The sequence below is a fragment of the Hyphopichia burtonii genome, assembly GCF_001661395.1.
Source record: "Hyphopichia burtonii NRRL Y-1933 unplaced genomic scaffold HYPBUscaffold_1, whole genome shotgun sequence".
NCBI classification, from domain to species: Eukaryota; Fungi; Ascomycota; class Pichiomycetes; order Serinales; family Debaryomycetaceae; genus Hyphopichia; species Hyphopichia burtonii.
In genome coordinates, this window is record NW_017963728.1 from 2,328,116 (window position 1) to 2,340,357 (window position 12,242).

Below are 12,242 nucleotides of genomic sequence, written 5' to 3' on the forward strand. Positions count from 1 at the left end.
TTAATGTGCTTTTTAATAAACTCGTCCTTGTGCTGTTGGTATTTGCAGCAATTATTTTGTGAATATTCCTCAAAAAATGTACAGAAATCTCATTAATCGTAGAACCTCTCCCCCAAAGCTAAGAAGGTCCAAAATGGTTGACACCATGTTCACTCTTCACTTGACAGGTCTTCGTTTGAGCCGACCTACACTATTAAAGACCCGCATAGCGTACGATAGAGCCATACGAGGCCCAATTTTGCATTCACTTGGGCCGCACAGTCCTGTGGTGGTCGGGTCGGGCTCGCAGACGAAAAGGCAAATGGTCCAAAAAAAGTTTCAAATATATATACTCCACAGTTACATGAATTCAAGTGAATAACTGATCATTAGGAAATTAAATAAACCTGGCAAATATAAAGTCCGATTTAGTTTTCTTGTCGAATTGTTTTAATAGTTCAATTGATTCAAAATGCTGTCCGTCGATTTACTCTCCTTAGCTAAAGCTCAATCAACTCCAACCTGGACCCACACTCCAGAGGAAATTATGGAAATTGCAAAGGAATTAGCACAGAAGGAAGTGGAAATGAATGACTACGTTGCTTCAGTCGAAGAACCAACGGTTGAAAATTTGTTGATTCCTTATACTAAGCATGAAAACGAAAGTTCTTTTCTTGAAAATCAAATCGTATTCTATCAAGATGTTTCGGCCGATAAAGCCAAAAGAGATGCTTCAACCAAAGCTGAGCAGTTACTTCAAGAAAACGGTATTGAACAATCTTCAAGAGTTGATGTTTTTAAGGTTTTGAAAAAATTGCATAATAAAGTTAAGGATGCAGATGAATCAGTCATCGATAAAGAATCAAAGAGATTTTTAGACAAAGTGGTAACTAGTTTAGTCAGAAGCGGATTGGACTTACAGATGAGAAAAGAGACGAAGTAAAGAAATTGAAAGTCGAATTAAGTAATTTGTCTGTTAAATTCTCTAAAAACTTAAATGAAGAAAATGGGTTCGTCTTATTTACTTTAGAAGAATTAGATGGTGTTCCACAAGATGTTATTGATGGATTTGAAAAAACTAAAGATGGTGAAGTAGAAAAATTGAAGATGACTTTTAAATATCCAGATTTATTCCCCGTTTTGAAATATGCTAAGAATCAAGAAACTAGAAAAGCTGCCTATACTTCCAACCAAAATAAAGTTCCTGAAAATGCTGAAATTTTAGAAAAAATGGTTAAGCTTAGATTTGAATTAGCCAAATTATTAGGTTATGAAACTTATTCTGAGTTTATCTTAGAGGATAGATTAGCCAAAAACCAGAAGACTGTATTGGACTTTTTAGATGATTTAACTTCTAAATTGAAACCATTAGGTGAAAAAGAACTCATCAGTTTAAAAGAATTCAAAAATCAAGATTTGAAATCGAGATCCTTACCTACTCAAGATGAAATTTTTGCCTGGGACTCAAATTTTTATGATAATTTATTATTAGAAAAGGAATATCAAGTTGATCATCAAAAAATTTCTGAGTATTTCCCAATGAACTCAACTATCGATAAGATGCTTGGCTTTTATGAACATTTGTTTGACATTAAATTCGTCAAAGTTGAGAACTCTGATCCTTCTACTGTATGGCATGAAGATGTAATTAGATTTGCTGTCTATCAAAATATAAAATATGGTGAATTGGAATTTATTGGTTGGATTTTATTTGATCTTCACCCTCGTGAAGGTAAGTACGGCCATGCTGCTAATTTCGGGTTGGGTTCTGGTTACGAAAAAACAGATGGTACCAGACAAACCCCATATACTGTTTTAGTTTGTAACTTTACTAAACCTTCCAAAAATAAACCTTCTTTATTGAAACATAACGAAGTCACCACCTTTTTCCATGAATTAGGTCATGGTGTCCATAATATTCTTTCAAAAACAAAATATGTTAGATTCCATGGTACCCATGTTCCAAGAGATTTTGTCGAAACTCCTTCTCAGATGTTAGAATTTTGGACCTGGTCTAAAAATGAATTAAAACAGTTATCTTCTCATTTTGAAACCGGACAGCCAATTAGCGATGAATTGATTGACCAATTAATCAAGTCAAAGCATGTAAATACTGGTTTGTTCAATTTAAGACAATTGCACTTTGGTACTTTCGATATGCGCTTACATACTGTTTCCGATAAAGAAAAGATCGAACAGTTAGACATGACTAGCTTGTGGAATGACTTAAGGGAGGAAATTGCTTTATTTTCCAATGGGGGTGTTACCACTAAAGGTTATGCATCATTTGGCCATATTGCTGGAGGTTATCAATCAGGTTATTACGGTTACTTGTTTTCTCAAGTTTACGCTAACGACATCTACTATAATCTTTTCAAAGAAGATCCTATGAATGTGGAAAATGGTATTAGATATAGAGATTTAGTTTTGAAGAAAGGTGGTTCTGAAGAAATTTTAGATGTCTTGACTGATTTATTAGGTAGACCACCAAATTCAGATGCTTTCTTAGAAGAATTGTTGAGTTCAAGCGCCTAATTTAATTATATTCTTGCAAATAGAGAATCTTGTGTATAAGTTTACAAAAATATTAAAACTAAATTTACTAAATATACATTACTTAGATAGACTATCTAAACAGGTTATACATATGGAATGGTTCAAGCATCACCAGATTGAGAGTCAAAAGGGGTAAGTTTGGCGGTACCATTTGACCAAGAGACACCATTATAAGTAATTTCTCTGACAGCAGCAACGATGTCTTCGAAAGAACCTCTGACTTGTTTGGTAGAATCTCTTTCTCTTAAAGTAACAGATTCATCTTTGACTGAATCAAAATCAATTGTGATACCGAATGGAGTACCCAATTCATCATTTCTGGCGTATCTCTTACCGATAGATGCAGATGAGTCATCAACTTTGAAAGGAATTTGTTCTTTTCTCAATTTAGCAGAAAGTTTCTTGACAATTGGTTGTAAATCGTTATGAGATGATAATGGAACAAGCAATACTTTAGTTGGAGCAACCAAAGGTGGCAAGGAAAGAACTGATCTATCTTTATCTTCAGGTCTAGACCAGAAAGAGTGTTCGAACACGGAGTAGATAATACGACCGATACCAAATGAAGGTTCAATGACATTTGGAGTGAATTCACGAACGTGTTCAACTTTGGTAACCTTTTCAATGTTGATGAATTCGGTGTCTAATTCGATTGTTTCATCAGGAATTGAAGCAATCTTGAAAGAGATTTTTCCGGTGTCTTTCAATTCTTTGGCCAAATCTTCTAATTCACATTGAGTTCTTTCCAAGAGCCATTTTTCAACGGTACCGGCATTCTTTCTGAATTTTGGACCGAATTTTTTCTTTTGAATTTCAACTTCAAATTTTTCAACAGTGACTGGTTCCGGTAATTGTTGTCTAACAACTAATTTTTCATTAGTTCTCGCAGAATGGACACTTAAATCGTAAGCAGATCTATCAGCACAACCAACACATTCTATCCAACCATGGGAAGTTTGTAATTCAGCATCCCAACAGTCTGCAGCGTAGTGAGCCATTTCATTAGCCATGTGCTGTCTGAATCTCAATCTAGTAGAGTCAACACCAATCTTTATTAAGAAAGAGTAAATTCTAGCAATGAAGTAACCTAAGGTTTCATTATCAACCATACCAGATTTAACAGCTTCACCGATGGTAGTTTCGACAAGTTTATTAGAACCAGCGACTTGAACATCTTTAGGTAAGAAAGATAATTTAACATCTTTGACTTCATCAAATCTTGGATGAGATTTATCTTCTGGATCAACGAAATGTTCAATTTCAGCCATTAAGAATTCACGAACTCTTAATAAACCTGCCCTTGGGGAGATTTCATTTCTGAATGATTTACCAATAGAAGCAGATGCAAAAGGCATTTTTTCATTATTGAAATCTAACAATTTAGAAAAATTCAAGAATTGACCTTGAGCAGTTTCTGGTCTTAAGTAACCTTTCATTTGACCAGATGGACCGATAGCAGTATCAAACATTAAGTTGAATTCAATTGGTGGTTCTAATGGACCACCGGTACCAGGGTTAACAATGTTATATTTTTTGATTAATTCACCTAATTGAGGGCCGGAGAAACCATCAATTTGAGCCAAAACATTTTCGTATTCTGCAACTTCTTCATCTGGTAATTTGATGTTTTTAATTTCCTTAACCTTCTTCTTTCTCTTTTTTTTATCTTCATCTTCTTCAACTTCTTTGGTGGCTTCACCTCTGGCAGCTTTATCACCTTTCAATCTGGCTTCAAGAACTTCTTCAACTAAATGATCGGCTCTGAAAATTTCACCAGTTTTCAAATCTTTACACATCCAATCGGCGAATTTGTCAACATGACCAGAAGTTTTGAAAACTTCATGAGGAGTTAACATGGTACAGTCAACTTCCAACATGTCTTCTTCTAAAATGAAGTGTTTTCTCCAAGTGTCGACAACATTAGCTTGTAAGGCACAACCTGGTGGACCGAAATCATATAAACCGGAAACACCACCATAAATTTCAAAAGATGGGGCGAAAAAAAATCTTCTTTTCAAAACTTGTTCTAAAGTATCCCTTGAAAAAGGAATAGTACTTTTGTTGGTAGACATATTTGCTTTACTTGCTTTCAAAACACGAGGTATAGCACTTTTTAAATTGCGAAACAACACTTTTAAAAAGCAATTACTTATGACTATAAACTATAACACCAAATCAAGTAAAGATGTGGAATCTTTGTCTTTAAATTTAACTAAACAGACTTTTTTTTGTTAGCTTTCGATGAAGATTTTTCATTTTTTTTTTTTTTTTTGGAAAAGTGATTATATTGAGGGTCGCACGATCGGCCAAAGAAGTTGTTTTGTCATTGAGATTTCGCAGCTTCTAATGATACTTACAATTTTACAACCAATAATAAGGAATTCGTCATTACGATTGAGAGAGAAGAGAGCTTTATTGAAAAAATTCTAGGATTGCTTGAGTTTGGAATCTTGCGACAAGTAGTTAGGATCGGTTTCCACATCAAAATCGTCCCATTTTGGATGTCTCATGTCCCACCAGTAAAAAATTTGGGAGTAGGGATAAGTCGTTGGATTGTATGAGTCACTAGCGTACCATGAATAGCATCCTCCAAATGGAGTACCGAAGACCGCATTTTTCAATTCACCTTGGATTTCGTTAAACCAATTGTAGTACGCTTTTGTTTTAACGCAAACAGATTTGTAGGCACCAGATAAGATTTTTGGGGCAATTCTTTCAAAGTAGGCAGCACAATTCTCGCAGGCCAATTCGACAGAAGAGTGTCCAGTGGCACAGTTGGGACCGGCAATTAGAAAAAAGTTGGGACAGTCTCTAATCATAACAGTTTTATAGGCGGTAATACCGTCGTCGTTCCAAACCTTTCTGGCATCGACTCCGTTACGTCCAATAAGTTCGAATGTGCTGAGACTCTTATTGATGTTATAACCAGTGCAGGCAACGATTATGTCTGCCTCTAATTCCGTACCATCAGATAACACAACAGAATTTTCAGTTATGTGGTCAATTTCATGCCCCGTTAAATGCATTCTGGGATCGTGTAAGCTAGGAATATATCTATAATCAAAAATCAATCTTTTGCAACCAACCTTGTAATCAGGAATAAGTAAATGATGGTATTTTTCTGGTGCTGTCTTCATATAATTGACCGACTTTCTTGTATTAACCCAACGAACCATTCTAGCGAGAATTCCATCACCTTTATAGAGAGGCCATCTACATTCTGCAACCGATGCCACAATTAATCTCATAAGATACAAAGTGTACCGGGAGTATGAGGCCAACTGGTATAGCAGATATGTTATAGGTGGAAGTGGAGGCATGATGTAGTGTTTAGTCCGGGCAATCTGATGAATACTTTCAACTTCATATTTTCTTAATAATTCTGGCACAACTTGTGCAGCAGAACAGCCATTTCCAACAACAACAACTTTTTTATTTTTGAAAGAAACCTCATGATTCCAAATGGCAGAATGCATGTAGACCCCTTTGAAATTTTCCAAACCTTTTGCCTTCAATTGATTTGGTGTAACCAATTGCCCTTGGCCACTAATCAAAATCTTACTAGTATGAACAATTCTTTGACCGGTTGCCAAATTTCGTGCTGTCACTGTCCAGTTTGAATTCTCGTCGCTGTATACAGCCCTTGTAATAACAGTCCTGAAGTGTGAGTGTCTTTCTAACCCATGCTTCTGGGCAACTTGTAGCATATACTCTTCCATTTCATATTGGGGAGGCCTTAATTCGCTCCAATTGTTATTCAATTCTTGTGAGAACGAATACCATAATGCTGGAATATCAGATGCACATCCTGGATATGTATTGGCAAACCAAGTACCCCCAAAATTGGCATGCTTATCAAATATAACAAAATCTCGGGATTGTTTTGTATTCATTTTGTTACACGTTAACGCTGCTACCATCCCACTAAATCCTCCTCCAATGATTGCAATCTCTGATTTCGAGTACAATGTAGGTAAGGTGTCATCCTTTGGAATCGAAGGGTCAGGGCCGAGGACCTGAACAGCATCCTCGTAGGATATTCTAAACTGGCTTGGATCAGTGTGAGATTTATGAGCTAATTCAGTGACTGACATTATTTCAAACTAGCTTCTTCAAGTATTTCATCTCTAAAATATCATCTTCTGATGTATATATATATATATTGATAGATAGTCCCAATCTAAATCTTCCTCCGCACCCATATGATTTTTTGCAGTTCTGCGCATATGAAATAACAGTATGCGGAAATGTTCATTCATGTGCAATCATCGCTTATTTTATTCCAGCAACCAGGCCACTTTGGATGCAACCAACAATCTGATTCAAAGGTTGCAATTCGAAATACAAAGCAGAATATTTTCTATCGTGAATTATTGTTCTTAGAGTAAAAAGTTTATATATATCGTAAGTTAAAACAAGATTATCAGGTCTATTTTTCAGGCATTCTCACTTCATGCCTATGCCTTTGGCTAATTTTTATATGTTTACAGGTACTTATTAACTGAAGTATTTAAGGGAATATACTTCTCATTAAGATCTCAGAATCAGGTGTTTTGAAGGCTTGTTGGAGATTTCTTGTTTTGCAACCAGTCTCAGCTAGTGTTCGATTCTTTTGCTTCACTTCTTTATGGACTACTTTCAAAGTGTGTAAGCAGATAATATATATTGTCAACAAATGCAAGACATTGCCAGTGTATAACCTTAATTTTCCTTTTTTGTCCAAATCAGGCCGTTTTAAAGATCAGACCATCTTCTTCTACCATCATTTCCTCATCATATTCGTCGTAGCTATCCTTGGAGTTAAAATCGTCATTGATGAATTTTCTCAAAAAGATGATGATGATACTTACTATGCAAGTCAATCCGAAAATTTGATCAAACCATAAGTCAATAAATTCAACCTCTTTTATAGAATCACGAGTAATTGAATTGGCTGAACTGCCGGATAAAGATAGAATTCTTGAGATTTGATTAGATAAGTTCGTGGGTAAATTTGTTCGGATAAGAAGGGCAGTCGATATGACGTAAATAGCCAATAATTCAGAAACAATTAAATTTTTTAACCAATTTTTTGTTGTATTTGAAATTCTTGTTAATGATGGGAAAACCTTACCAAATGACTTAAAAGTGACTAGAACATTAGAGAATGAGCAAAGGAATAGCCCACCAGATAAAATAAAACCAATCTGATTAACCAATTGATCCTCTGAAAGCGGAATGTTTGTGAAGATTGACTGAATGATTTTTGTTATGGTTACAGCCAAGGCGTCTCTTGTAGGAGTACTAATTTTTTCTTCTCCGACTTGATCTTGCATTTTAATAACATCAGTTTTATCATGGAGTAGGTGTGATTCTTCGGATTGAAACAAGAAATAGTATGGTAACCTTATGAAAATAACATTGATGATACGATAGGCACAATAAATCGAGAAAAACATCATTGAAAGGTTTAATATCTTATTAAATAACTTATTTTTACTGAGTGACTCTTCTTTTTGTTTACTAAATTTGTAAATTGCTTTAAGTAAATCATCATATAATTGATTTCTTAAAGATTTTAAGGAATTAACTTCATTTGTAAGTTCATTTTCTTCAGAGTCTTCTTTATTTAAATTAATACTAGCAAAAGATTGGACTCTATGAAGCATACCTCCAAATCTATTAGGTCTTACCGGTGGGGCCAACAGTTGCTGTTTTTCTTGGTAATCTAGATGAGAGGTTTGATTCTGCCTTGTGTGATGAGATAAAATATTGTCTGAGGACTTAACCGTGTCATCAGGCCGGTTATAAATGGTCCCACTATTTTCGACCAATAGTTTATTCAAATCTGAAGTTCTTCTGGTGAGAAGAAGATTAGTGTGATTATACGATTGAACCAAGTTATTAATATCTAATTCGGACACCTGTTTATTGACCCCAGCCATCAATTTTAATCTATCTGGCAAGATTCGATTAAAAATCCCACTTTCAATGAATATCTTATAAGGAGTTGTAGTAGATCCAATACCGGAAAGAATTGCCATGGTGGTGATACCAGTAATGACAATTTCATTAATTTTACGCTCTAATAAAGAACGAGTATGAAGGCTTTTCAAAGATGGAGAAAAATTTTGTGATAAATGGCCAAATTTATGAAGGAATAAAAACCAGATCATATAACAGGAGACCGTGCCTAGTTTCTGGAACACAGTACAATTAATCGGTATAATATTTTGGGACATATAAAGACTAATCATCACAAAAGGTTGAATAATGGTAATCATGAAAATCAAAGTATCAATGATAGTATGGAACGCCAATAAGCGAGAATCATGGTCAAACGTACTAGTCAACTCACACATCATCAAAACAATCAACTCAATACTCAAGGAAAGGACAAAACTGAAAAGAATACCAATGAAAACATTTGAGTTTTTAAAATTTAACCAATTCTTCTCACCACCAGGGGGATTGTATATTGAATCATCATGATCTGATTTTTTCAACTCTAAAGAAGCCTCAGATTGCAGATCTTCTTCAACAACATCTAATTCAATGATTGCAACATTATATTTTTTATTTATCTCCAGTGACAAAAATCCGTTTATATCAGATCGAGGTATATCCAAACGAGTAGAATAGTTCTCAATCAAGTTATGCTTGAAAAGAAACTTATAAGACCATATGAATATACCAAGGAAACAAAGTATGAACGGAAATAAACCTAAGATTGTATTCAACATCTAATAGCTTCTTCAATTCAAGTGATTTTTATATTGAAAAATTAAACTGCAACCATTTAATCAACTCGGGGATTCATCCAATTAATTTATATACTTCCCACAAGCTAAACCTCGTATGCTGATGCTGGTTTCCAAAATACCTTTTGCTATAATTCAGAAGGAACAGTGTAACCAAGGAATTAGACGCATATCCATACTTGACAGCTGATTAGCCTATACCCCCAGCACAGTATACTTGTTCATGGACGGATTTGAGATTAAAGGCAGTGTCGACTCACGTGACCATTTGACCGGAAATCCTTTTTATTCTATTGGTTAGAAACCTCGCACGACCTTTTTTTTTTCTACGATTTTTTTTTTTCAATTTTCAGTTTTCAATTTCCAGTCTTCTCAAAGTGATCTTGTAGTTTACCAGTTAATAACGCTATTCAAAGCCTTTAAGAAGTCATCCACCGGAAGAAAACCACACAGAAGTATCCAAGATGCCGATAATGCGATTGAGAGCAGAAAAGAAGATGAGAAAACATCTTATAGAGCAGTTAAAAGCTCGTAAGGTGTTAGGCTCTAGACTAGCACAAGGTGGTGATAAGAGTGCAGAAGAATTACAAAGTTTGAATCTCGGACCACAAGTGTTTTTGTTCAAGAACTTATTTTCCGGGCAAGTATTGTATTCACAAGTTCCAGCGTATCATCAAGACCAAATTGACGCTCAGTTCAAAAGACCAAATTGGGAAAACAGAAAACCAAATAGAAGAAATGATTTATGGAGACTTATGTGTGTGGCCAACTTTGCTAATTACGAATACGCCGTTGCCGCGTATAAAGGTTTGGTTCAATTAAGAGAAGTAAGAGACATTCATCAACAAAAGGAAGCCAAAGCTTTAAGAAAGAAAAATAAAGAAGGTAATACTTGGTACGCTGCTCAATACAGACACACCCATTCACAAGAAGCGGTTGCTGACTTGGCCCATGTCATTGAAGAATTCGAGTTGGACCAAACTACCCTCTTATGGGAAAACTTGTGGAGAAAAGGTCAAGACGAACATTGGAGAGCTGACTTGGTCGAACACGACGTGTTACCTCCTTTCAACCAAAAACATCAAACGGTTTTGATGGACGAACTTAGAGCTCATGCCACTGAGGCGTTTGCCCAATTAAGAGAAGCCGAAGCACAACCTTCCGAACCTTTGGACCAACCTACCCCTGCCTAACCGCTATCCCATATTCCCATCCTTCTCTCACCTAATAGCCCATTCTCCTCCCCCCATAACAGTCTCATAACAGTCTCATAACAGTCTCATAATAGTCTCACAATAGCCCTTCCAGTCACAATATTCACAACCATCCTATATATCTTATAATAAATGTACATAGTAAATCAAACAAAAAACAACCAGTACACCAAAAATTGTAGCCCCGTACACCACCACGGCTTTGTCTGCTCGCTTCGCATTTTATTATCTTTTTCCCTTTTTCACGGCTCGATGACGGGGCCGCCACAATAAAACGAACAACCGCCAACTTTACTTTTTTCGATAGCGAAAGGATCAAAATCACATTTTTTGCCCATTCATTTACACAGTATTTCAACTACACCAAAGTCACTTAATTTACCAGTCAACACCTTCACCCGAGCTTCACCAAGGCTCTCCTGCTGCTTCTTACTGTATTGCTTCCATCCTTGTTGCAACTGATTCGATAATATTTTCTTTTTTTAGCTTTGCTCATCATCGAAGAGCTTTCACAATATGGACGTTTACTATAGAAAGCTGATGGGTAACGGCACCGTTGCGAGTAAGTTTCGTCTTAATACCAAGTCTTTTCCAAGTATACTGTCGAGTGAATCGGATATTCGAGATCATCCCAAGACTTCTGATACGAAAAAGAATGAAGATATCATCACCGATACTTCTTCAAGCTCTTCCCAGGTGGAAGAGAAGCAAGTTCTCTTCAGCGATCATGATGCTGCTACCCACGAGTCGGCAAACGCTTTATTGAAAATCTCCCAGCAGAACAAGGCATTGCTCAACGATCTGGAAGTTGGTCACAAGTCAAGATTCAAGTTGGACAAGTCGGTGGGACAATCTCTTAAAAACAAACTCCCGAACGGGAAACCCGACTTGGAGCAGTCCTCATTTATTATCTCAACATCAAATTCCATCGAGCGCCCTGAAACCCACCACCCAAGTAATTGTGTTCGCTGTTACCGTTTGAAGAAAAAGTGTACCAGGTCGTATCCGAGCTGCTCTAACTGTGCTAGAAGAGGATCTCCTTGTGAGTACATCGATAGAAGTATCAAAAAGAAGCCTTCTCCTCCAAACCCTCCTAAAAGAAAGTATAGTGAATTACCAGAAGCGGTTCCTGAAACCAGCAAAAAGGCGTCCACTGATGAGGTACCAAGTGATCGAAGTGAAGATGATCAACCTGCGGCGGAAGTTTTCCATATTTTAGATGAAAGTAAATCCTCATCACCTAACTCAAAGGAATCACTGCACTTACAAACTCTAAATGGCTCTGATACTCAGGTGGTGGCTCATAAGTTGGTTTCCATCTCTTCGCTACTATCTAGTGATGAGCATCAATTGGCTAAATTGAATCATCATGAAAAGGATTCACTTCAACGTAATCGTCGTAACACCCAATCCAATAAAAAATCTTTGGCTAAGTATGGAAATGAAAGCTCGCAGGATCTTGCTAATATTGTTTCTCAAAAAGCCTCTGGCATCATTGGCAAATCTAGCACTAATCTTAAAGAAGAATTTATAAATATGAAAGCGTTCCCAACTAACGGTTTACCCCTTTCCTTTGCTTTAAATTATTTTCAAAATTATGAGTGGTATTATCCATTCATTGAAAAAAATCAATTTTTTGAAAGCTTTAACAAAATCGATTTCCAAACTGAAACGATTTTAAATCTCGATATGTACTTATTGTTAAGTATCGGCTGTCTCATATATGATCATAATACTGGAACAGATTATTTCA

At 36.0% G+C, this 12,242-nt stretch overlaps 5 protein-coding genes across 5 annotated transcripts; 2 read left to right on the forward strand and 3 right to left on the reverse strand.

Annotated features, from left to right (window-relative positions):
- Window positions 1-358: 358 nt before the first annotated feature.
- PRD1 (metalloendopeptidase) lies at window positions 359-2,514 on the forward strand (the record flags this gene model as incomplete). Its single annotated transcript, XM_020222682.1, has 2 exons — window positions 359-865; window positions 886-2,514. The coding sequence occupies exons 1-2, from the start codon at window positions 452-454 to the stop codon at window positions 2,512-2,514; spliced, it is 2,043 nt and encodes a 680-aa protein (XP_020079445.1). The 5' UTR covers window positions 359-451.
- A 59-nt stretch (window positions 2,515-2,573) lies between these two features.
- Window positions 2,574-4,733, reverse strand: GRS1 (glycine--tRNA ligase). The gene has a single exon (XM_020220649.1). The coding sequence runs from the start codon at window positions 4,605-4,607 to the stop codon at window positions 2,637-2,639; it is 1,971 nt and encodes a 656-aa protein (XP_020079446.1). The 5' UTR covers window positions 4,608-4,733; the 3' UTR covers window positions 2,574-2,636.
- A 228-nt stretch (window positions 4,734-4,961) lies between these two features.
- HYPBUDRAFT_155289 (flavin-containing monooxygenase) lies at window positions 4,962-6,629 on the reverse strand (the record flags this gene model as incomplete). Its single annotated transcript, XM_020222097.1, has 1 exon — window positions 4,962-6,629. The coding sequence occupies one exon, from the start codon at window positions 6,627-6,629 to the stop codon at window positions 4,962-4,964; it is 1,668 nt and encodes a 555-aa protein (XP_020079447.1).
- A 630-nt stretch (window positions 6,630-7,259) lies between these two features.
- Window positions 7,260-9,257, reverse strand: HYPBUDRAFT_103386 (uncharacterized protein; the record flags this gene model as incomplete). Its single annotated transcript, XM_020218260.1, has 1 exon — window positions 7,260-9,257. One exon carries the CDS (start codon window positions 9,255-9,257, stop codon window positions 7,260-7,262), a length of 1,998 nt encoding a protein of 665 aa, XP_020079448.1.
- Window positions 9,258-9,739: 482 nt separating this feature from the next.
- HYPBUDRAFT_146728 (mitochondrial 54S ribosomal protein mL67) lies at window positions 9,740-10,468 on the forward strand (the record flags this gene model as incomplete). The annotated part of the gene is made up of 1 exon (XM_020219986.1): window positions 9,740-10,468. The coding sequence occupies one exon, from the start codon at window positions 9,740-9,742 to the stop codon at window positions 10,466-10,468; it is 729 nt and encodes a 242-aa protein (XP_020079449.1).
- Window positions 10,469-12,242: the final 1,774 nt, after the last annotated feature.